Below are 21,810 nucleotides of genomic sequence, written 5' to 3' on the forward strand. Positions count from 1 at the left end.
TTTGCATAAGGCAGATGCTTCTGCCAGCCCTTCTCCTGATCTAACACAAGGAGGGCAAGTCCTGGTTAAAGTGTAATTTAAAAGTTGATTGAGGAGCCTCCTCAATTTTTCTTTATCTGCCCTTTATGCTGTATGACACTCTGTGAACACCATCTGGTATTATTTCAAACAGAAAGTGAAACAGGCTTAAATGAGTAAAAAAATATCTCCTATAAAATGAATGTATTTAAAAATCCCCAGAAAAATCTGCTATATGATATACAGCAGGTGAAAGCAAATGCTCCCCCCATGACACTGCTACGAAGGTACTTTTGCTATTTGAAAATTGCTAATAGTCACAAGAACCCCACCGGTGCTGTTAATGTTTCTACAGATAAAGAAATATGGAAGTTTGTCAAAGAGTAATTTTTAATTATTTCTTGCTAGAGAAAGAGCTGCCTTTGTTTAAGGATCCCAGAACACCACAAGTGAGCTGAGGTTATCGTATCCATGCCAGAGCAGAGCATACTTGGGTGTAACATCTCTGCTAAATACTGATCTGCATTAAATACTCATTCATGTTTTACCAGTAATTATTTAATTCCAAAAAAAAGTTAGGAATAATCATATTTTCTTGCTAAGAAAATAATCAGATAGTTATATTGGGTATATAAAACACTGGGAAAAATATCAGTGAGACCACTGTGAAATTTTATTGCAGGAAGGATATTTTCATAGAGTTGTTAAATAACTTTCCACTGAATATATATGTATATGCTGGTTCCCATAAGGTCACCCTAGTCTCTGGTAGTTAAAAGTCAAAATCGGTAAGAACAACTTTGAGATATCTTATGTAAAGGTGTTCTGATAAAGAGCCAAATGTGGCCAAATACCTGTGTGCTTGTCTCCCTTTGGACTGGAAGTGTTTGTCAGGACAGCCCACTCGCAATCCTACTATTACTGGCATATTGTAATCACTTCTCTCATTATCTCATTCCAAAGTCAGTCACAAGTACTTGGGGACTATTTGTAGGAAATGCTAATTACAGTGATGGGCCACGCAGTCCCCTCCTTCACCCCTGAACAGCTCCAATATCTCTTTCTTCACGCTACTTTCTCAGAAGATTCGGAGTTGTTCAGTGCAGATGAAGTGAAACAGTTTCACTCAGTGTCTGCAGCTGTGCGAGCCTGGGTTCTATTAAGGTGACAGTACAAATTTTTGATCATTTTGAGACGCAGACACTTGTCCCCAGGCGGGTAGCGCTGGCATACCGCACACATCCACTTAACAGGAAGTTACTGAAGTGTTGGTTATCTGACCATTTCAACTTCTACTTCCTCAGCAAGGCCCTTAAGAAGTTATTTCACTTGTACCTGAAACAACTGAAATCCACTGCGTTCATTTCTTCCAAAACTGGCAGTGACTTGGCTGCCCGCCGCTCGACACGTTGCCGGTGCACGTGCCCTGCAGTGCTCCCCCAAGTGCTAACTGATAAATGGCTTCTGGAAGATGGGCATGCAGGTTTGGCTCCCGTCGGAACCTGCGGGAATCTATCAACGTGAACTGCCAGCATGTCTTCAGTACAGAGATTTTTAGAATTTTGCACTTGCATGGTAGGAAGCAAGTTGCCACGCAAGCCGTAGCGCCAGCTCTTCAGGACAGCCGTACTGTGAATTCCAGAGCCACCAAGCTGAAGATGCTGGCACAGAAAGGCAGCTCTGTCCTCAGCGCCAGACGCGAGGATGTGAGACACAAGCAGAAAGGAACACCGGCCTCTGCGCGAGCAAAGAGGGTCTGACCCAGCGGCCTGAGGGAGCGAAAAGGCAGCCGTCAGTCAAGATGCTTCACCATCGCATCGTGCCAACCTGAGCGAGGTATGGAAGGCAGCAACAGGCCCTTGTTAGCTATTTTAATCAGTGATAACACATAAGTGTCCAGGAGTCGTCTGTTTAGGTAATGGGTCCTTTAATTTTTTGCTATATTAATAAAAAAGTGATCCAATTTATCTGTTTCCTTATGGAGTAAATATTCAGGATATTCCAGAAGCAAGTACATCATATTCATAAATTGTTTATCAATGCACCCGTTATGATGTATATATTTGCGTGATCTGAAAAATTAGTATCTTCATCCAAAATGCTGATGCTGGAAGGAAGGGGAATCAATTTAGGATACGGAAAAAAGTTCTCCAAGTCACTTATTAAAACGTCGAGCTTACCCTTATCTTCAAGTAGGTTCGGGAGATGATCAAATCTACGGTTAAAGTCATCTAGAGGAATGATACCAAGTCTTAACCAAAACATCCAGTACATCCTCCAAACGTCCAGCAGAAAGGGATGTGTAAGAGAAACCGCACAAACTACTCCAAGATATTTATAAACAAATTATTAATGGTCACTTCATATTAGCTTTGAGTTACCTATATTTCTGAACAGATGAATACTCTCCTGCCTCTTCAGTTTAAAAAGTATTCCAGTTCCAGAACATAGAAAGTTTTAACATTAAGGCATACATACAGCTATGTTGTTTGCTTTCATTTAATAAAGATCAATTTACTCATACTCAAATACATGGAATGTTGGCACAAAACTAAAGCTCTTGTGGAACAGCTACCAATCATACACAAATATTCTGTGAGGTCCTCTTGACTTGCATTTCTCTGATAGATACACCACAAAATGGCTTTAATAATACAAACTGAATGCTGGATCAAATCTCTAAATAATAAGTAGCAGTTAAAGTAAATGGTTTGCTTTATTTGTAAATTATGTACAGAATACATTTTTCTTTTTTAATTATGATGGAGCAGGAGAAAGAAAACAGCCATAATTTCCAAACCATGCTGCTTCCTTCACCTGCTGGAGATGACAGCTTTCTCTGAACCAGATGTACAAAACCAGTTTGGATTTCCTCAGTTGCTGGCACACAGTCTGGAGAAACAGAGAACATGGCAGCCAAATTCAGCACTACCAGCTTTTATATTTTCAGCAAAATACTTCTGCTAAAACTAGTTTTCTTAGGAAAGTTTTCACAATCTTTTGAAAACAAAATCAAGAAAAATATCAAGAAAGCTGTGGGCTAAGAAGGGCTTTACCTAACTAGCTATCAAATGAGTATAACTAGGAATAATCTGAGATTTGGTCATTCAACTTTTACCTGTTTTACAAAAGCAAGTTTGAGAAGCTAAACTAATTGACCAGTTATGCAAGTACCAGAAAACTATTGTTTTTCAGTTTGTTTGAGGATGATCTGGGCAATCTATCAATCAATAGAAAACTTGTCAGATTGATAAAACTTCTGTAAATGGATATTAATGATTAACATAGTACCAAGTAATCAAGTTAATGGTTAAAAAAAATGAAGGAACTAGATATAAAACTGTTTGGTAACACGTATATTTCAGCAAACAAAGATGCTACTGTATGGTCTGTGTTTTGGTGATCAGCCAACAAAGAAAATCCAACCATTTGCACATACTCAGTCCCCAAACCACAGTGAGTTATGATTTTTCATGTGAAGGCCTACTCTCGGTATCTTCCTCCTCTTCCTCCTCACAATCCCCTTCATCTGTTTGCTGTTCCAGTTCCTCTTTTGTGATCATTTCAAAGTCGTTTCCATTTCCACTACTGTGCTGGGACCTGTCGTCTTCGCGCCTGTCACTGTCAGTGTCTGAATGTCGCTCTCCTCCCGAGCCGTCTGTTCCAGAGTTCCTCGTTGCCTCTGTTTTCCCATACTCCTCTTCCTTCTTCTCGCTATCTGATTTCTCCTCACTGTCGTATTTTTGCTGCTTTTTGGATTCTGATTTTTCCTCTTTCTTTAAGTCTGCTTTTGGTCCTTTGTATTCATGTGTGTACAGGGGCCTGAAGGAGTCAATGAATCCCACGTCCGCTGTAAGGTTTGGCAGGAACCAGAAGTGATGCCTTCCTCCAGTGATGAGCCAGATGATAAGGAAAAGGATACAGCGAGCTGTATAAAAAAAAAAAAAAACGAACAACAACTAGGGAAATGTTGGGGTTTATAATAAACATACACAATGTGTAACTATGGTGTAAGAGATGCCCACTGCTAACAGCCACCCCAAGCCAGTGACAGGAGTGAGCCTGGGGGAAGCCTCTCATTCTGCAATGGCATCGTGGAACGGTTTGTTCCCACCACATCTCCCCCACCCTGTTCACCACGCATCTCATCTGTGATTTAGCTCTTCATCCCCTCCGCAACAGAAACGTGAGCCAAAGCAAGCTTTAAAATCCCAGTGACACCACTTTCACCACTGAATCTGGCCTCAGGTACAGCTCTTGGGTTTATTTTGTCCCCTTTGGTTTTTTTGTTGTTTGTTTGTTTTTTAAAAACAGGCAGCGGACAAATCTCGATGACCCAACAGGTGACACAAGCTGAGATTTCTCTCTTTCTGTGGCACAACTCCGACACCCAGTGGCCAGGAGGGAAACGCATAGGCAGGACCAGCGCGGCTCCCGCTGACACCAGCCTGGGAAGCGTTTAAGCAGCGAGCTGTCTCTGCCGGTTTGGACTTCACCGGCTGATGAAGTCAAGGTGACTGACACTCACCAACGGCAAGAAGAAGAATACTGGCGACAAAACAGCCTGCGCCTACGCTGAGGTAATAAACACCAACACGCATTTCTGCTGGCCAGAGCGGGAACAGAGTTGCAGCTATAACAGCAATCACTGCATAGAAAGATAAGAAGAAAATGACAATTAGTTTTTCCTGGTACATACTTAAATGTTCTAGGCTCACTGTTTGTTCCAGATACTGGCTCAGCACAGCGCGTTACTGACAGTATTTCAGGCCTTGACTGAAACCTTGTCTAGATTCACCGCTCCTGTTTTCATTCTGGGTAGAGAGATGCCACATCCAGCAACTCTACGTCACTGCGCTTAGGCAGCGCAGCAATGAGCACCTCTGAGCAGAGGGCATGAGCAGAAAGGTGGGCAGAGAGCTGCCTCTAACCAGTGCAGCAGAAAAGGGGCGCAGGGAGCTGGGTGGGGGTCATGGTGGCCCCAAGGACAGGTCAAAGGCCTGAGCACAGCCCCAGGGGGTGACACTGATTCCCAGGAAAGGCGGTTCTCTCCAGGTGAGGAAGCTGGAAGGTACACGTCAAGGGTATTAGGCCAGCAGTACAGTGAACAATCTGTTAGCCCACTGAATGTCAGTTAACATCAACAATGATTCAGGTTTGAAAAATAAAATTAGCTGATTGGAGTTACCCTATACAAATACAAGTTTAGAGTCAGAAAGGTATCATTCACAGTTTAAAATAACTCCTTTAACATCTTTCACATGTTTACATAGCCCACATTTGCCAACTGAACAACTTGTTAGCTAAAAGCAACAGAAATAAACAGCTTGCAAACTTGTGCATGTTCAGACATCTGCTAAAGCATGTTTCAGCTTTTCCTTTTCACCATGTGTAGCCCCCTCCACCCTGAGATCAAAATTCATGTAATATTATTGGTATCAAATCAGGCTGAAACTGAAGAGCAAAACTTTGTCCAGGGAATAGACAAACTTCCCCAAGGACAAACAGGCCTGTTGACACTGTGCCTACACTTAGGATGCGCTCACCCGTTTCTGCTCGTAACTTACCAAGTACAAGTCCCATGGCAAAAGTTTTAAAGTGAACGGGGTCATAGATCCACACGTACACCTACAACAGAAATAATCTGATTTACACTTGGAAAACTAGCTCTCTGATGAACGACTTCATTTATTCCCTCATCCAAATGTGTGCAGCCATGCTGTAGCACTTGGCGCTGAGGTCAGTACCGTGCCAGGGCAGCGGAGCAGGGCAGGGGTCACGTATCGTGGGAATTCAGGTTACACTTCGAACAGGACTTGAAACCGGTTTCCCCCAGTGCAAGAGGTGCAGAAGGAGACAGCCAGCCCCGGGGCTGCAGGCCTGCCTGCCCACACCGTTCCCTTAGCTCTGTGCCGGCTATAGTCTGAGCCTCCTGGTGGGAGGCCTAAGGATGCGGCACTGCTGGGGCTTCCAGCTGCGAGGGGAAGAGGAACAGTGGAAATCTCAGACTGGATCTCTCAAAGAATTACTTCTAAAAAAAAAAAAAAAAGTTCTAGCCAGAGTAATTTATAGATGATGTAAAATCCTGAGGAAAACAATCAGACAGTAAAAATGATGGGGAAGCGAAAGATTCAGAAATATCACCAAATCAAGGTATGTTTTCATCTTTAGTCATTAATGTTGTTCAGCATGAAGCCAAAACACTTGTAAAAAGATAAAAAGTTTCTCAGATCCATCAAGTGGAAACAAAAAGTACTTTAGCTTTGAAGAGATGCACTTAAGAGGAAGACACCAGACTGAACGTATGGAACAAAGCAACCAGCTGAAACACTCAGTTCCACTCAAGTCCCATTTGATGGCCGCAGGGGAGTGTAACTGTACCCTCCGTTCTCTAAATATCTACAGCTGCAACACTCAGTACCAAATGGTTGTGTGAGAACTGCGGATCCATTCGAATCAGATTTGCTCAGCCTTATTGAAAAAAAAACACTTAATGGTGAAATGCAGGATTTTCTGAACTAGAAAAACTGGATTTTTTTTTTTTTCTTACCAAACTAAACAGTTGGAATCTTAGCTATTAACTGTGAAAAGCAGCAGATTACTAGAAACCAGCAACCTCAGAGCAGGCGCGTTAATACAAACTACCAGGAGGACACCTTAGAGGCAGCAATATAGTTTTTCAGTGTGATGCAACAAGTATTTAATATTCTGCTTCTCACAGGGTGTGAAAGTTGACCATACGCAAGTGTAGCTCTGCTGCCAGTCAACTGTTCTGTGAGCCCAACAAACGGAAGGCCATAACTGGTGACTGGGCAATAAGATAGTGTAACATCTTGTGTTTATAAGCGCAATATAATGAAGAAAAGGAAAAAAACCAGCTCTAATGTAAATACACAAAGATAGGCTCTAAATTAGCTACTACTAAAAAAAAAGCTCTTGGGAGTTGCAGTTCTTAAAAAAGTCAGCTCATTAACAAACAAAAAAGTAAACAATGTTAAAACAAGCTGTAATCATAGTTATAGTGCATGTGCAGTACTGCACCCTCATTTGGAATGCCACAAGCCGTCCTGGTTACTCCATGTACAAGACAATAAGGAGGATCAGAGGTAGGTGTGATTCTACAAGAGGTGGGATGAAACAGAGCAAGGCAGCTTGTAGAAGAATGGACTGAGTAAAATAAAGAGACATAAAAGTACAATTTCTGCACAAGTGATTTATTTACAGAGCTCACTGCCACCTGTTTTATAACCAAAGGTATACAGGAATCTGAGGGGAGATCCCAGTACAGTGACACAGCATCAACACAGAGAACAGTGTAATTTTGCTTTTGTAAGTAAAAGACCTTTCACTTTTCCCAAATGTTAAAAGCACAAATATGACTCAGTACATTGCAAAGCTGTTAAAAAAATAAATACTCTGCCTTCCAGGAAGGCAAAATACAGAGAAGTATTTAAAACCACGATTTCAGTGGTAAAGCCAGGATGAGAATTCAGGAATGCCTAAGCATCACACATCTGCTCAGACCACAAAGTCAGGCACCCTCTGGGTGGCAGAGATTTTTTATTTCCCCTTCCGTGATTGAACATGATGTTCTAAAAGGCTTGTGTTTTGTTTAGAAATATTTCAGCATGACAGCAGCCAGAGGACAATCTGGGTTGGAAGGGACCTCGGGAGGTCTGTGGTCCACCCTCCTGTTCAAAGCAGGGTCAGCTGTGAGGCCCACCCGGGTTGCTCAAGGGTTTACTCCATCTGGTCTTGAAAGCCTCTGCGCACAGAGGCTGCAGAGTTGCTCTGGGCAGCCTGCTCCAGCACCCCGTTACACCCCAACAACAAACATTTCACCTCATGGCCACTAATAAGTAAACTAATTAGGTTTTCTTTTAGATTTTTTTAGTTACTACCCTACATTTATCTCCCTCTAACCTTCCTAGAAATATCTAAAAAAATCTCATGCTTCAAGATCAGCCATCACACTACCATTAATTTTTCTTTCAGCGTGACTGGAAGCAGTTTGCAGAAATCCAGTAAATTAACCTATTATCTGACAACAGTACGTTGACACTAGAAGTTAGAAAGTACCTGTGAATCTTACCTCATTTCCATCCAAGAAAACTTGGTCTTCGTGTGGCTCAAGTTTAAATTTCCTCTTAGTCTCCTTTTTCTTGGGTGTTCCTGGGGTCTCGTCCTGAGGACAAACACATACTACATATATTTAAAAACTAAAAGCATCAGGAGGTTTTAATTTCTAGTACTTTAATATATTGAGCCTGATAACTTTTCACAAACCTAAGATCACATTCACCTTTTTTTTTTTTTTTTTTTTTTTAAAGTGAAGATGCTTCATTTCCTCCTGTTCTCATTTTTTACCAACAGGGTACTTTAAAAATAAAGGAAAACTAAGCAAGGAGAAATTAGAAATTTTATTTTTAGTTAGCGTATAAGGACTAGACTATGGCTTCAGGATTACATTATGTCTTCAAACGCATAGCAAAGCTCTTCTAATATTAACAAAGTCTGCACACAGACCAAGAACAAGGTACAACACTTCATGATAACTAACTTTATTAGAATTATTTGGTACCTTGGTGCCATATTTACCACATGGGCATCCCTTCAGAATCAGTTTCTGCCTGTTCATTCTCTGTCCTCCTCAATTGCTTTTTGGATCTTGCGCTTCCTCTTCCCTGGTTCCTGTTTCCTTCTCCTTGCTTACTGCTTTGCTTGAAATTATGTTTCTAATTTTTGTCCTGTGTTGTTGTTCAAGTTACTACCCACTGGCTTATATAAAACACTAAAATTTCAGTTCAATAAGTAACGATTAATTTAAAAATGAGTATTACATTTAATAAAGTTAACTCTCCAGATGCCAGGGAATCAGAGGCGTTCGTAACTTCCACAATCAGTATTTTAGCATAATCAGCATACCTCAAGCGTACAATAATCTTATACTGGCTTCTGTGTTTAGACTGGCAGCAAGATAGTTTTGTTTCTAATTCTTTTATTAGCCACATAGCTTTCTTCTGAGATTTAGGCTCTTGTACATGTAGGCTATACCTCTCACTAAATGCGCCATCATTTCGCTTAGGAGTGTCTGAATGGGAGTAACTTTTTGTGCACAACCCTACTAACTCTCACCAGATTCGTACCACTGCATACAGAAGAAAAAACGCATCCTCTCATCAAGTTTCTACTGCAGGTTCCTAACATTTTAATTTAGGAATTCTGTTCCACTAATAAATGAAAATGAAAACATGAAAATACACATGAAAACTTGTACCTTAATAGTAGTTTGAACTTTAAAGAAAGTAAATCAGAAGTCTGTGAAAACTAGGCATTATGCAGATTAGTAATGCAGCTGTCATACACAAAACCAGACCCCTAGTACAGAGTTATTTACAAGCACTGAGTATCAAACGTTACATCCCAAACATTCTTATCAACAAACATGGCAAAATTGTTTTTGTTTTCACTAGTGCAGCTGCACTGTTCTTGGATATTAGGTCACATGCCTATGTGTCGTTCTACGCTAACATACACTTCTACAAAGTATCATTGCCTGCTGTAGCTGAAGAGAAGCGGTTCTCGATCAACTCAGCCCCCATATGATGAGGTATATAAAGGCCCAGCTGAAGCCTCTTTTTGGATCTAGATCAAAACCTGAACTACTCCAAAGTTAAAAAACAAAACAAAAGAAAAAAAATATCCCAAAGAAAAAAGAAAGCAGTATATTTTTGAGATGGAAACAGGCAAAAAAAGGTATGTCACCGTTTAGGACAGCTAACTATATTTTTAAGCCAATGTAACCTTAACAATCAGTTAATGTATTCCCTGTTACAGGTTTGTCTGTTCTCTTACAGACAAGACTTACCTTTTTACACTCCTCTTTTTCACCATCTTTTTTCTTTTCCTTTTCTTTCTCTTTCTTAGCTTTTTCATCTTTGCCACCTTCCTTCTTGCTCTTTTTCTCCTCTTCTTTCCCACTCTCAGCCTTCCCTCCTTTTTCCTTTTCTTTCTTTGTATCCTTGTCAGGTTTCATTTTCATCACTTTCAATGCTCGATGAAAGAACTGTTTTTTCAGGAGTCTCAAGATGGAAAAAGTTAAGTGATACATTTAAGTGTGGCTGTGATAACCACATTTACACTCAATTATGTTATTAGATACCACTCTAGATCATGGATCTAATACAATCATGAATAGCATGACTGAAGGACAGAGGTCACCTTCATCTGCTCTATTTACAACTAAATACACCAGACCTAAGTATCCCATGTCTCACCTCTTGCTTTGTTTTGGCTGTTCATCCATTCGAAACTGGGTAAACCCCATACATTTCTGTGGTGGCATTTTGCATAGATATAGATGAATACAGAAATTGTAGGATGGAGAAAGCCACCAGGTCAGTTTAATTATCCTTTCCATTAACGCAACTCCATCCAATATTTATTTTCAAGTCCACGTCAATGTATTTCACAGCAAAAATAAGAAAGCAGGCACATAGCTTATCAATTTTCTTGGTAAGCGGTGCACAATGAATAAAATCACCCTGTTGAAACTGTGGAACATATGCAAGCATTCCATTCATGTCAGCTACAAACATACCTTATAGCAAGTATATATATGGCCAGCTGGGCACCAGGAAGTAGTACTCTGTAGTCGCAAGGCTGTCACCAACAAGTAACGTCCTTGAAAGGATCGTAGCCGAATTCAGAATAGGAAGAGCCATACAGAATACTGCCCTTCAGACTGAGAGGAAGCAGTGGGGTGTGAAATCCAAGCACACGTTCACACTGAAAATCCCGATCCTATGCATCAAATCAATTTGATTTGTCCTTGATTTCTTTCATCTCTTGCTGCAGACCAAATCCTTACGCTGGACTGCTTGTTAAAGTAGGAAAACTCGCTAAAGAGAGAGAAGGCATTCTACCAATTAAACTTATGTGCATGCTGACTATTATGCAGAGTTGGTTTGGTTTTATATATATAAAAAAACTGTCCCTTTGGACAATTGTTGACACGGATTCTCTTTCTAGCAATAGAAAATTGCTTGTTTGGGAGAAACCACTTTTCTTTACAGCTGGAATTTTAGGGGGCTCAGGTACAGAGCAGCCCACAGACAGGCCTGGCCTGCAGGACAGCTCTTTCACTAGCAGGAGCTGCCTCTGCCTCTGATGGAATATAAAGAGACAGGACTCTGCAAGACCTACTGCTCAGAGCATGCAGCCATGGTACCAGCATGGCCAACAGCCAGGTCCCGAAGCTGGACAGACCCTGACGTAACTAACCAAGTCTAGATTACTTGCCGATTCCCAACTTGTTAACCCTCTATAGAACTGCTGAACAAAGCATTATTGATGCAGGTTATTTGTGAACAAAGCCCCTCAAGAGAAAACTTACTGAACTTAGATCAATATGTAAGTGTACTGGGTGATGTTATCTACTGGAACAACATTACGAATTCAGTTAGTAACCCGTTTTAAATATGCAACTCATCGATGCAATTGACACAGGGTGAAGGAACAGGATCTGGTAGTTGATTTTTGTTTGATAGGATGAGTAAAACAAGCAATAGCCACACCAAGACAGTTAAGGTACTTGGTTTTAATACGAGTAAGAGCCTAAGCAGCCTCTTATACTGAAGAGATTATTTCTGTATTGAGATATTCTTCCACCCTTTCCAAAAGGCAAAGGAAGTAGACAGTGCTAATGTTCAAACCTCTGAAAACAGCTTCAGTGACCAAAGGTGGCCTTAGAGTGATTAGCAGTATAGGAGCTAGCAAGAGAAACTGAACTGCAGACATGGTATGGTGCCAAATGGATCATCAGGTCATGAAATGATACTGGTGATAAAAATCAGTGCCAGAGAACAGAGCGTTGAACTGATTTTCTTTGTATACTACACAGGTGTTCTTTACAATGCTGGAGCTGAACAACTTAACCAACTGTTGTCTCATCTGATGCTTTAGCAACTGAAGAACAAGCATACAGACTCCTACCTCAGTCCAAAGATTTTGGAAAGGAAAACTTATTTTTCTGCTTGCATTAAAATAATACTTTCTTCTAAACTTTCTTGAAGAAATCAGCAAAAGGATTAAAGTTCAAACACAGAATCAGCCCTGGAACTGGGGGGGAAGTATCTCACCTATCTGGATGGCTATCTAAAAGAGGCCAGGGGAGGGGAGAGAAAAAAAAAAAAAAAAAAAAAAAGGACTAAATATTACCCATATTCTTCATTTCTAAGCAGAGCTTTCCAAGTGTAGGCAGTCCTCTTAACCCTATGTGTCTGCCCTGAATGAGTTATAGTCAGAACATGCCATTCATCTAACTAAGCACTTAAGAGTGCACTAAGCAGCAGGGATATACCACCTGAGAGGCATAAATTGAACCTCAATGTCCAGCTCCTGCCATGATAGCACACTAGATCCATGGGAAGGAGATATTTGACAGCTCTGACCCTACTAATTTAAAATAAATAAAAAATTTAGGAAAATAATTTTGTTCATCTTGCTGCCCCAAGCGGCATAATCAAAGCATGAGAGAGTTTTGAGAACAAAGAGGGCAAAACTACTTTGTTTCCACCCTCAAACACAGTAATAAAAATACAATAATTACTTCCACATACAACCACAAATGTTTCAGAGTATACGAAGGCTAAGTGGAATTGGTTCCTAAATAACTAAGACACCTTGACAACTGTATTAATTAATAAAACTGATGAATTAAGCTAGGTTGTACCTGTTGCAGTAATCAACTACAGACTCTCGGGTTGTAAATAAAGCCTCTTCTCCTTTCTTTGCCTTGGCCCATTTAGAATCCAGGAGGCAATCCACAGCTTTTGAGGCTAGAAGGGAAAATGGAATTAAAAATAATTTAAACTAATGACATTTATTTTAACGTTTAGTCTATATTCCTTGAACTACACCAACCAGCCAGTCAGTCCTGGTGATATTCTGCATCTGCTCAATCTTTAAAAGTAAGACTAGCCGCTATTCTGAAATAAATTACTCTTGACAACTGCACACCTTTAAATCACAGAGCAAAAAGTTTACTGTTTTCTTCAGGCCAATTAGATTAATTTTATGACTATCTAATGCCTAATAAGTTTTCAAAACCAAACTAAAAGATCAATACTTATCAGACAAAGCATTAATAATAAAAACAAAGCAGCACCCCCACACACAACACCCCCAAATACAAAGTTAGAAGAAAATGTCATTCTCTGGTTAAAAGTAACCCTACCAATAAAATAATCAACTCGGTGGCCCATCATGTTGGTGGATTTTGTTGGACAGTTGAAACGTAAGTATTTAGCAACAGCCTTCTCCTCTTTGAATGGTTCACCGACCTCCTACAATGGTAAAAGTCCAAAATTAATACAGTTTTAAACACATGGGAAAATTACTCATTTAGGATCAAAAAATCAGATATTGCAAAGTCTTTATTATTTTATGGCAATGTATAAATAACAAATAAAATGTAAAAGACGGGAAAAATCACTTGACCTATTTTCACAAGAACTGTCTGTCTACATAAAGCAAAAAAGCAGGAATTCTTAAGTTAGATGATCTGAAGGTTACAACTATGAACTTCCTTTAACAGCTCTGTAAAAAGAGCAGACTAAAGGTGGAACTAAGAGGAAAGCACTGGGCATACGGAAAGCTGCTTAAGGCACACAAGCTTGGATGAAAACAGTTGTGAAGCTGAGAGCAAAGAAAAACAACAGCAAGGAATGAGTATGTATGAAATTACAACAATGTAGGCATGCTGACAGAATACAAAGCAGCTTGAATTCCATATGAAAGAGGAGAAAAACCATGCTGAAAAGAAATTGAAAGGTTTGGCTAGAAAATGCCAGTACCACTGCATGACTACAAAATGACTTAAACTTCAGAGTGCCATTGAAGAGATTCTTCCTATCTAGAGACTGGGAACATTAGTATGAAGTGCACCAGGATGAAGTACACAAACATCGAAACAGCTGTTTTACAACAAGGGAACCCTTAGTCTGCACACGTTCACAAATCCTGTACATTTACCAACTTGCAGAAGGACAGAGATGGGCATTTTCAATTATGTAAAATTAAGACCTAATATTCGTAATCAGGAAAGGAAGACCTTTCTGCTCCTGCTTCACAAAAGTATAGCTTTTGTGAAGTATGATTTGGCATATTACTGACTCATGCAAACTTTCTCCAAATTCCTTTCTGTAAGAGTTATTTTAAGCAGTAAGGTTTAATTCTCCAAATCCCCCTGCTCCTTGAGGATCAATAACAGGGAAATGCTAGGACATTTTTTCAGACTGGCAGAACCTTTTCTGTACCTATTCTCATGCTGGCCAAAGAAATAGACTACAGAAGCCAGAAAACAAATTGGTGATTTACAGAAATACATAGAATTCAAAGATTCTATTTAAAGACATAATGTTTCTAAAGGTCAATAAACACAGAACCTCCATTACTGCTTTTAAGATGTATAATCGTAGTAACGCAAGAAGCACGTTAAGTGGAAATGCAAGGTCAGATAGATGTTGTTACACCTGAATAAAAACTTCAGATGGTGAGAGCTGTTAATTTTCAACAGTTTGCACAGCTAACTTTCAAAATCAACTGGTTAATGAATTATCCTCCTCCAGGAGATTGTTGTTTTTCCTATTTGAGGACAATTTTAAGGAGACTAATACAGATACAAGATATCCAAATGACCAAAAGACTCCATAGTTTTTTAGTTCTAAGATTATTTTTTTAAAGTCTAAGTTGTTCTTATGTATGCAAAAGTCTGCTGTCACGCTCACCAGTCAGTTTCAAAAACATGCATTCAAATTAAGCCAGATGATCCTAACAGTCCTCATACGGATTACATTAACTCCTAACTCTTCTGTTCAATTCTTTTTTTTTTTCTTTTTAAATTTTAAAATTCTGTACAAAACATCAGGTAACTCATGGAAAACTATTCACTAACTGCAGTGCATGTATGCACATAATTTATATACTGTGGTTTGATGTCCCCTTATATGGTACAGTTGTACCAGTAATTGTAAATCACTGATGATGCTACCAAATTTGGTACCAAACCAGATTTGGTTTAATAGCAACAAAATGAGTTACAATGCATTTAAAGTGCACGAACAAATGTGTACCATTTACCGTAGGGGGCACATGCTAAGGTACCATGGAGCCTAATGGCTACATACAGCAATTGTGTTTCAAAATAACGCTTTTCTGGTATTTCCTACCAGCAAGATAAATGTGGAACAATTCACAAGGGCAAATGCTGTTGTTCACACACGGACAGTGAAACAGTCAGAGAAGCTACATATAACACAGACATGAGTAACTCCTCTCTGCTAGGTTTTTCTTCTTCCTAAAATATTTATGATTCGGCTAGGTCATGTGATGCACTACACAGGCAGCGGCCAGCACCACATTATTTTTTTGTAATTGCTCCTTACTATCTATCCCTTTGTCCTTTTCTGTGGGATAGCTTCCTAACACGCCAAACAAAAAAAGCTTCCCTGTGAGAGAGACTGCCACAGTTTTCCTGAGCTCATTCTGAGAAAGTTTCCCCTCCAATTTAATCCCCATTTTTCATCCTATTTTCATCCCTCTATTTACAGAGCCAGGTTTGTTAAAATATTAAAACAGATGACTGACAGAAAATAGTATTTCATCATAAAGTGAAATCAACAAAATCACTGAAAATTTCAGTATCCTAAGCACTTTTTAAAGACACAGTTCAACTGATCTTTATGTTCAGCTATAATACTAGCCAAAACCCAGGCACTTTACACCTCCTTACACATTTAGAAAATTATACAAATTAATCAAGGGGTAGTTCTCAACAAATTATAAAGCTTTAAAATACACGACAGTCTTACAAAGCATATGAAAACTTCCTGATATTTAAAGTATTCTTTTATAGGAAAGACAGAAAGATTCAGGAAACATCTCAGGGAATGTATTACTGTAATGTTGTAAAATGTTTTCTCAATTAAAATTCTACAACTAAACTGTTTCCAATTAATAAAAAATTGGATAGTGTCAAGTTTCCAAATACTTCTGCTCTATATATTGTTTTAGACCCTTGCATCTACTTTCATTTTATGTATCAAAAAATGCATGTTGTCACTAGACAGCATGTAAAATTTAGAGATTTATGACCCCTGATAATTTACAAACTCTGGAAAAATGCCATTAAAAATAAAATCAAACCCAATTTCCTATTTATCTAGACAGAAGAACTCCACCTACAGGAAGACAGGAAAAGCAGTGCTCAGCCTACCTACTTAATAGAAATGCACTGATACTTTAATTTATTTAAGAATAACTCTCAAGCATGTCTATAAAATTCTGTCTTATATGAATTCATAAAAGAACACTGAGATTTTCAAACGCAGGGGCCTTTCAGACCCACTGAAGTGAAAGAAAAAAACTAATCATATTACTTTTTTACCACTATCTCCCAAATCAAAGTATAGCACAGTGCATTCTGAACTTCCTTCAATACAGTGATGTAGTTCCCAGTTAATTCAACCTCCAACTGGGTCTGCAGCAGCCAGGAAGCCTGTATACATTAAAAATAAAACCATCTGAACTGAGTTATTAAAACTAGCGTGCCCATGAGCTTCCTTTTCCCTCTCATCTCACTTAGAACCTAAGTATGACTTATTCAGGTTCTCTTACTCCTGGAACCACTCAATGGATGTCATAAGGCCAGAGCTTATTTGCAGTTTGAAATTTCACTCTTTTTTTTTTTTTGTAACTTTTGCAACACAGTTGCAAGAATATAGGTACAACCCAAGACAGGATGATTTCCTTCCTCAACACTGTAAAGCAAACAAGTTTTCTGGAAAATCAGGAGAGTAATAATAACTATCACTAACAAGTTATTTCATGTGCAGACAAACACATTACAAGAATTTATACTCCTCTGTTTTAAAGGAGTCATCAAAATTCTTTGATTTCAATAAAATGAATATCTAGTTTATTTCTTTGCTCTTAGATGTAAGAACTTAGACTTTCCGAACACCATCCCCCACAAAAGACTTCCAAAGCCTAAGTTTTATACAGTTTTCAGATAAGAAGAAGAAGAAATGTAAGCACATTTGTCACGTGCAGCCTGTTTTTCAAGCTGAGAGGCTATGTCAAAAATGACACCGTCAACCCACGTTCCGTGTTCCATTCCTCACACCCTCCTCGCATTATAAGGACACTACAACTGCATTAGTGTTATCTTCTCTGAAGACAGTCTGAGCACATCAAAGCTCAGCTGAATCACAAGATTATCTTTTTCCTTTCCCTGTTGACTCTCAGGATTTAAGACTAAAAGGTGTTCTGTAGCAGGAGAGTGGGTACTCCTCATCCATTTTGCTGAAACGTTTATACATTGCCTAAAATGTGCAGTAGGACAGAGAAAAAGCACGCAAATTAGTGTGATTTGATAGATGACTGGGTGAGAGTGGGTAGGAGGGAAACACACATGTTAGGGTCTTAGGGTTTACTCTTAGGACTCCATCTGTATTTTCTTCAGTGACTAATAAACATAAAATTGTCCAACTCTTGCACTGATGACCAGTACATGGATTGCCTGTGGTCTCTTAAAAGAAACTCTGGCAGAGCCTTGCAGAGAAACCAGTTCTTCTGGATTACCGTGGCTGTGTGCTAGCCACAAGACATTAACTTTTCTTTACAGAAAAAGATTGACAGATATATTTTTTTTGTCCTATACATATCCTCTAAAAATAGAAGTGTTTTCTTCCTCCTTTCTTTTCAGCCATCACTAATTTTTTTTAGCAAATGTTATAAACATACAAAGCTCTGAAACACATGTTAAAGGAGCAATGCACAGTATTTTGAAGCCAAAACATGCCAGCTTCAGTCCTCTTCTAACCCCAGACCGGTTGTTTTGACTTTTTCCCTTCCCACCTCCAAAAATGTAAATCAGATGTTCAGTCGAAAGTAGTATCACTTTTTTGTTTGTTTGTTTTAATCACAAGTGAGTCTGCTATTTTTAATTCTTATTTTTCAGGGGGGAGCTCATCTTTGTTTCTTCCTCCTCTGTGATCCAATACCACTCACTTTCAACGAAGTTACTTAGCCATTCTCCTTTGGTATCACCCCACTCAGCTTTACTAGCATTTATGAGAAAATACATATAAACAGCCAAACTGGATTATAATCTGCATTACTGTAAAACCATTTTGTTGTCATTTCTGAAGTTCCTTTCCATACTCAATTCACAAAAAGCTGTAGCACAGGAAGCAGCAATGCAGCTGTTGCACATTTTCCTTCCAGCAGAGCCCAAACCAAGACACAACAGAACTGTAGGCTACAAAAGTTAATACTGATTAGTAGATGATCTTCATCAGGAGAATCTCAAAGCTTGAATCCAGTGATTCAAGAGGGGGAAAAAGTCAACAAGGAAAGTATGTGCCATTAATGGTGCCATTAATGGCATTTAGACGACATTGAGCCACCTCAGCCATCAATTTGCAGTGAGACATTTGCCTAAGAATTGTTTTCTCTATTCATAAGAGCAGTATTTATATGCATTAACGTTTCTAGAGCAGAGGACACAGCACTGAGGTGCTATGCAAGTGCTGTTAATCGCAACACAAAGATAAACAAAACCTCACATGGGCAGAATAAAACTGTGCACAGTGGAATCTGGCCAATGTAATTAAGTAAAACTTAATGCCTACTTAACAGTCAAATTGCAGACCTGCCAACAAATGCCACGTGTTACCCAGCTGAATGCTTGTCAAAGTAACCAAGTCTGAAGATTTTGTGCTTAAATGAGTATTGCAGGGTACGTATAGAACTGTATTTTTTTCTCAAGGAAATGAAATAGCTTTGACCAGGTTGCTGGAATAACAAGCATTCAAAGACATCTCCTATCTTTTAAGATACATCTGCCTAAAGAAAAGATATTAAACTAGCCATCTGACAACACACATTGTTTTTCTTTTGTAAGTCTTGTACATACAGCAAGCATTCTTGATTTCAGACATTTGAATCATGTAGGAGCTCACTGGCTCAAGCAATCTGCATCCTACAGACCAGTCCCTTTTCACTACTGCATGTCTCAAGTAATCTCCATGTTAATTACAGTTAAATTACCGTCAGGAATGACACTTTGAAAAACTTTACCTCTAAAATGTCTTTATTCAAACTTCGGAGGTTAAGATTTCTGCAGCTTCCACAACTTTCAACTTGTTGCCAGAGGAAGAGTCTACTCTAGGCAATACAGATTGGGCAACGTGTCTTTTTATGAAAACGCCTTCTATAAAATGCATTCTTTCTGTTAACACTTCTAATGGAAAACACAGAAAGTAGCCTTGACAGAACTTTGAACTATTTTACTGTGACTTTTTTCATCTCTCATCTCATGTGTAGCTAGCTGATCGAGCTACCATGACTCCAATCTCGATGGCAGACAGAAACTTTCAGAAAAATTATTCAGAACCCAGATTCTGTACACAGTATTTGTAACTGAATGCTTACTTACATCAGCCTCTTCTACAGCTAAATACACCATCTCCTAAGAACCTTACTCTTGTCAAGAAATACAGCTCTACTTAATGACAATGGGGTATTCAAATGTCAGACTTGCACACAGTATGATAAACAATCTCATTACTAAGGGGTACACATCATCCTAAAATAAGTACACACTTCTAAAGCACTTGAAACACCTACAAGTAAAAATCCCACACTCCTTTTTAAAAGGAGAAACTTGCAGCATTATCCTGAAACGTGATAATCATACAGTAACTACGTCAATAAAGTTCAAAAAGTGTTAAAAGAAACACCAAAACCAACTACCAAGAAAAATACATGTTGTTTTATTCACTGACCAATTAAGAACATGCTCTGGGCATTCAGCAGTATTCTTTGTTAGCTGTCTTGTCTTCCCATTGTTGTTGAAATACACTGGGAAATTACTAAAGACACAATACACATTTATCTGCACACTTTATCACAAACTTAGGTCAGTCATAACCTCGCATCTGAAGCGTTAACACCCAGACATTGATATAATTACTAACAATCTGGGCAATACTTTTACTGCTAACAGGCTGGAAAGTCCTTAAGTGCCTGCAAGACCACAGCCTTGAGCAGTACACAAAACATTATGTTTCATTTGGTTTTGATGGATGCTTTATTGAGCTGTTGTCATCCTTGGTAAGGGACAGTCTGTAACGATTATGAAAAGAGAATAAATCTGTAACGTTTTAAGATAATTCACTGAATGTGATTGATACAGCTTGCTTAACAAGATTTTGATTAATTATTCTTTGCATTTCTCCTCCCATCCCCCCAGTAATTTGAATTGGGGGGGGGGGGGGGGGGAAGGAACCATTACAAGCAGAGGAACATCTCCATCTTCTCAGAGGACAGGAACGTGGGCTGGTAAGGAAAAGGATGGGAAAGGAGAGAGGGCAACCAAGCAGAAAGATGATATATGAAGTCTACATTGTTGAATGGCTCTATGATTTATCTCATTAATATTATCTCCACTTACAGCAGAGCAATAAATCCCAAACACACACAGTTTAGGCTTAGCATTAATAATATGTAACAGTAACAGGCATTATGGTAAGTGAGGCTGTAACTATGCCTATGTACGTTATGTGTATTATGTTGACTATGTAACCATGCTGTAGCATGCATTTAAAACCCTGTAACAAAGCCACTGTTAAAGTTACACATTGTGAAGTCCAGGCTTCAGGTAAGGAAAGCTTCCACTTTGCCTTTAAGCGACACCACGTAATCATCGCTACATTTTAACATTAACTCAAAGCTGATTAGGACTATTTTTAGACACGGTTGCTTGTTTATGTTTCCTAAAAACAAATTTCCTTTCCTTACCACATCATTTCCTGGCTGGGGCACGTTTGTTTTTAAGATGCTTACACCATCTGTCCCATGTCTTTTGCTTACGCGTGCTGGGAAGAGCCGCGCCGGGTGCCAGCGCCCGGCTGAGGGGGCTGCGGGGTGCTGGGCGCCGGTGAGGCCCCACGGATAACAGGGCGATGACATGGAGCAGCTCCGAATCTCACCCGCTGCCCACCGAGCAGACGATGTGCGGGGGGGAGGGCAGCACCGCCGGGCCCGCGCGTAAAGAGGGGCCGGGGTTCCCCCGCCGGCCACCCCTCAGCCCCCGCCGCGGCCGGTCCTGGGCGCCAGGGCAGCGGCACCCCCGAAACGCTCCTCGGCCCGCGCTTCGCCGCCGCGCAGCGGGCCACAGTTTTCCTCAGTATTGACCAGGAATTACGAATTTGCTAGAAAATTCCGCGGAAAACCTGCCGCCCGGTGCCAGCCCGGGCTTTTCAGCGAGCTGCGGTGCGGCGCGGCGCTCCCCCAGCGGGGCTCCCGCCGCCCCGGCCGAGGCCAGGGCGCTTCCCTCACCGCCCGCTCCCGCGGGCCGCCCGGCCCCGCCCGCCACCGCCACCTCGCAACGGCGCGGCGTCGGGGCGGGGAGGCCGCGGAACCGGGAGCGGAGCCGCTGTGAGGGGCGGCCGGGCCGCCCGGCTCAGCCCAGCCCAGCCGAGCCCAGCCGGCGGGAGCGGGCCAGTCCGAGGGCGGGGAGGGGGAAGCTGCCGCCTGGGGAGGGGGCGCGATCCGGGCATGGAAGGAGAGCCTCGGCTACCTGGATCCGCTTCCTGTGCCTCCGCCGCTCCGCCATGTTGTCCCCGTCTGCTCCGCCGCTGACGTGAGCCCGGGGCGGGGGGGCGGCGGCCTCGCGAGAGGCGGCGGGAGCCGGCGGAGGGGCGGGAAGGCCGCGCCCCCTCGGCC

The 21,810-nt window shown here is 40.6% G+C and overlaps 1 protein-coding gene across 1 annotated transcript; it reads right to left on the bottom strand.

Moving 5' to 3' along the window:
- Window positions 1-1,928: 1,928 nt before the first annotated feature.
- SEC62 (SEC62 homolog, preprotein translocation factor) lies at window positions 1,929-21,793 on the bottom strand. The gene is made up of 8 exons (XM_055723980.1): window positions 21,665-21,793; window positions 13,256-13,364; window positions 12,752-12,857; window positions 9,887-10,100; window positions 8,111-8,203; window positions 5,586-5,646; window positions 4,547-4,666; window positions 1,929-3,946 (listed from the first exon to the last, which is right to left on the bottom strand). Exons 1-8 carry the CDS (start codon window positions 21,698-21,700, stop codon window positions 3,480-3,482), a joined length of 1,206 nt encoding a protein of 401 aa, XP_055579955.1. The 5' UTR covers window positions 21,701-21,793; the 3' UTR covers window positions 1,929-3,479.
- Between the last annotated feature and the right edge of the window lie 17 nt (window positions 21,794-21,810).

This window comes from Falco cherrug, chromosome 11 (genome assembly GCF_023634085.1).
Source record: "Falco cherrug isolate bFalChe1 chromosome 11, bFalChe1.pri, whole genome shotgun sequence".
NCBI lineage: Eukaryota > Metazoa > Chordata > Aves > Falconiformes > Falconidae > Falco > Falco cherrug.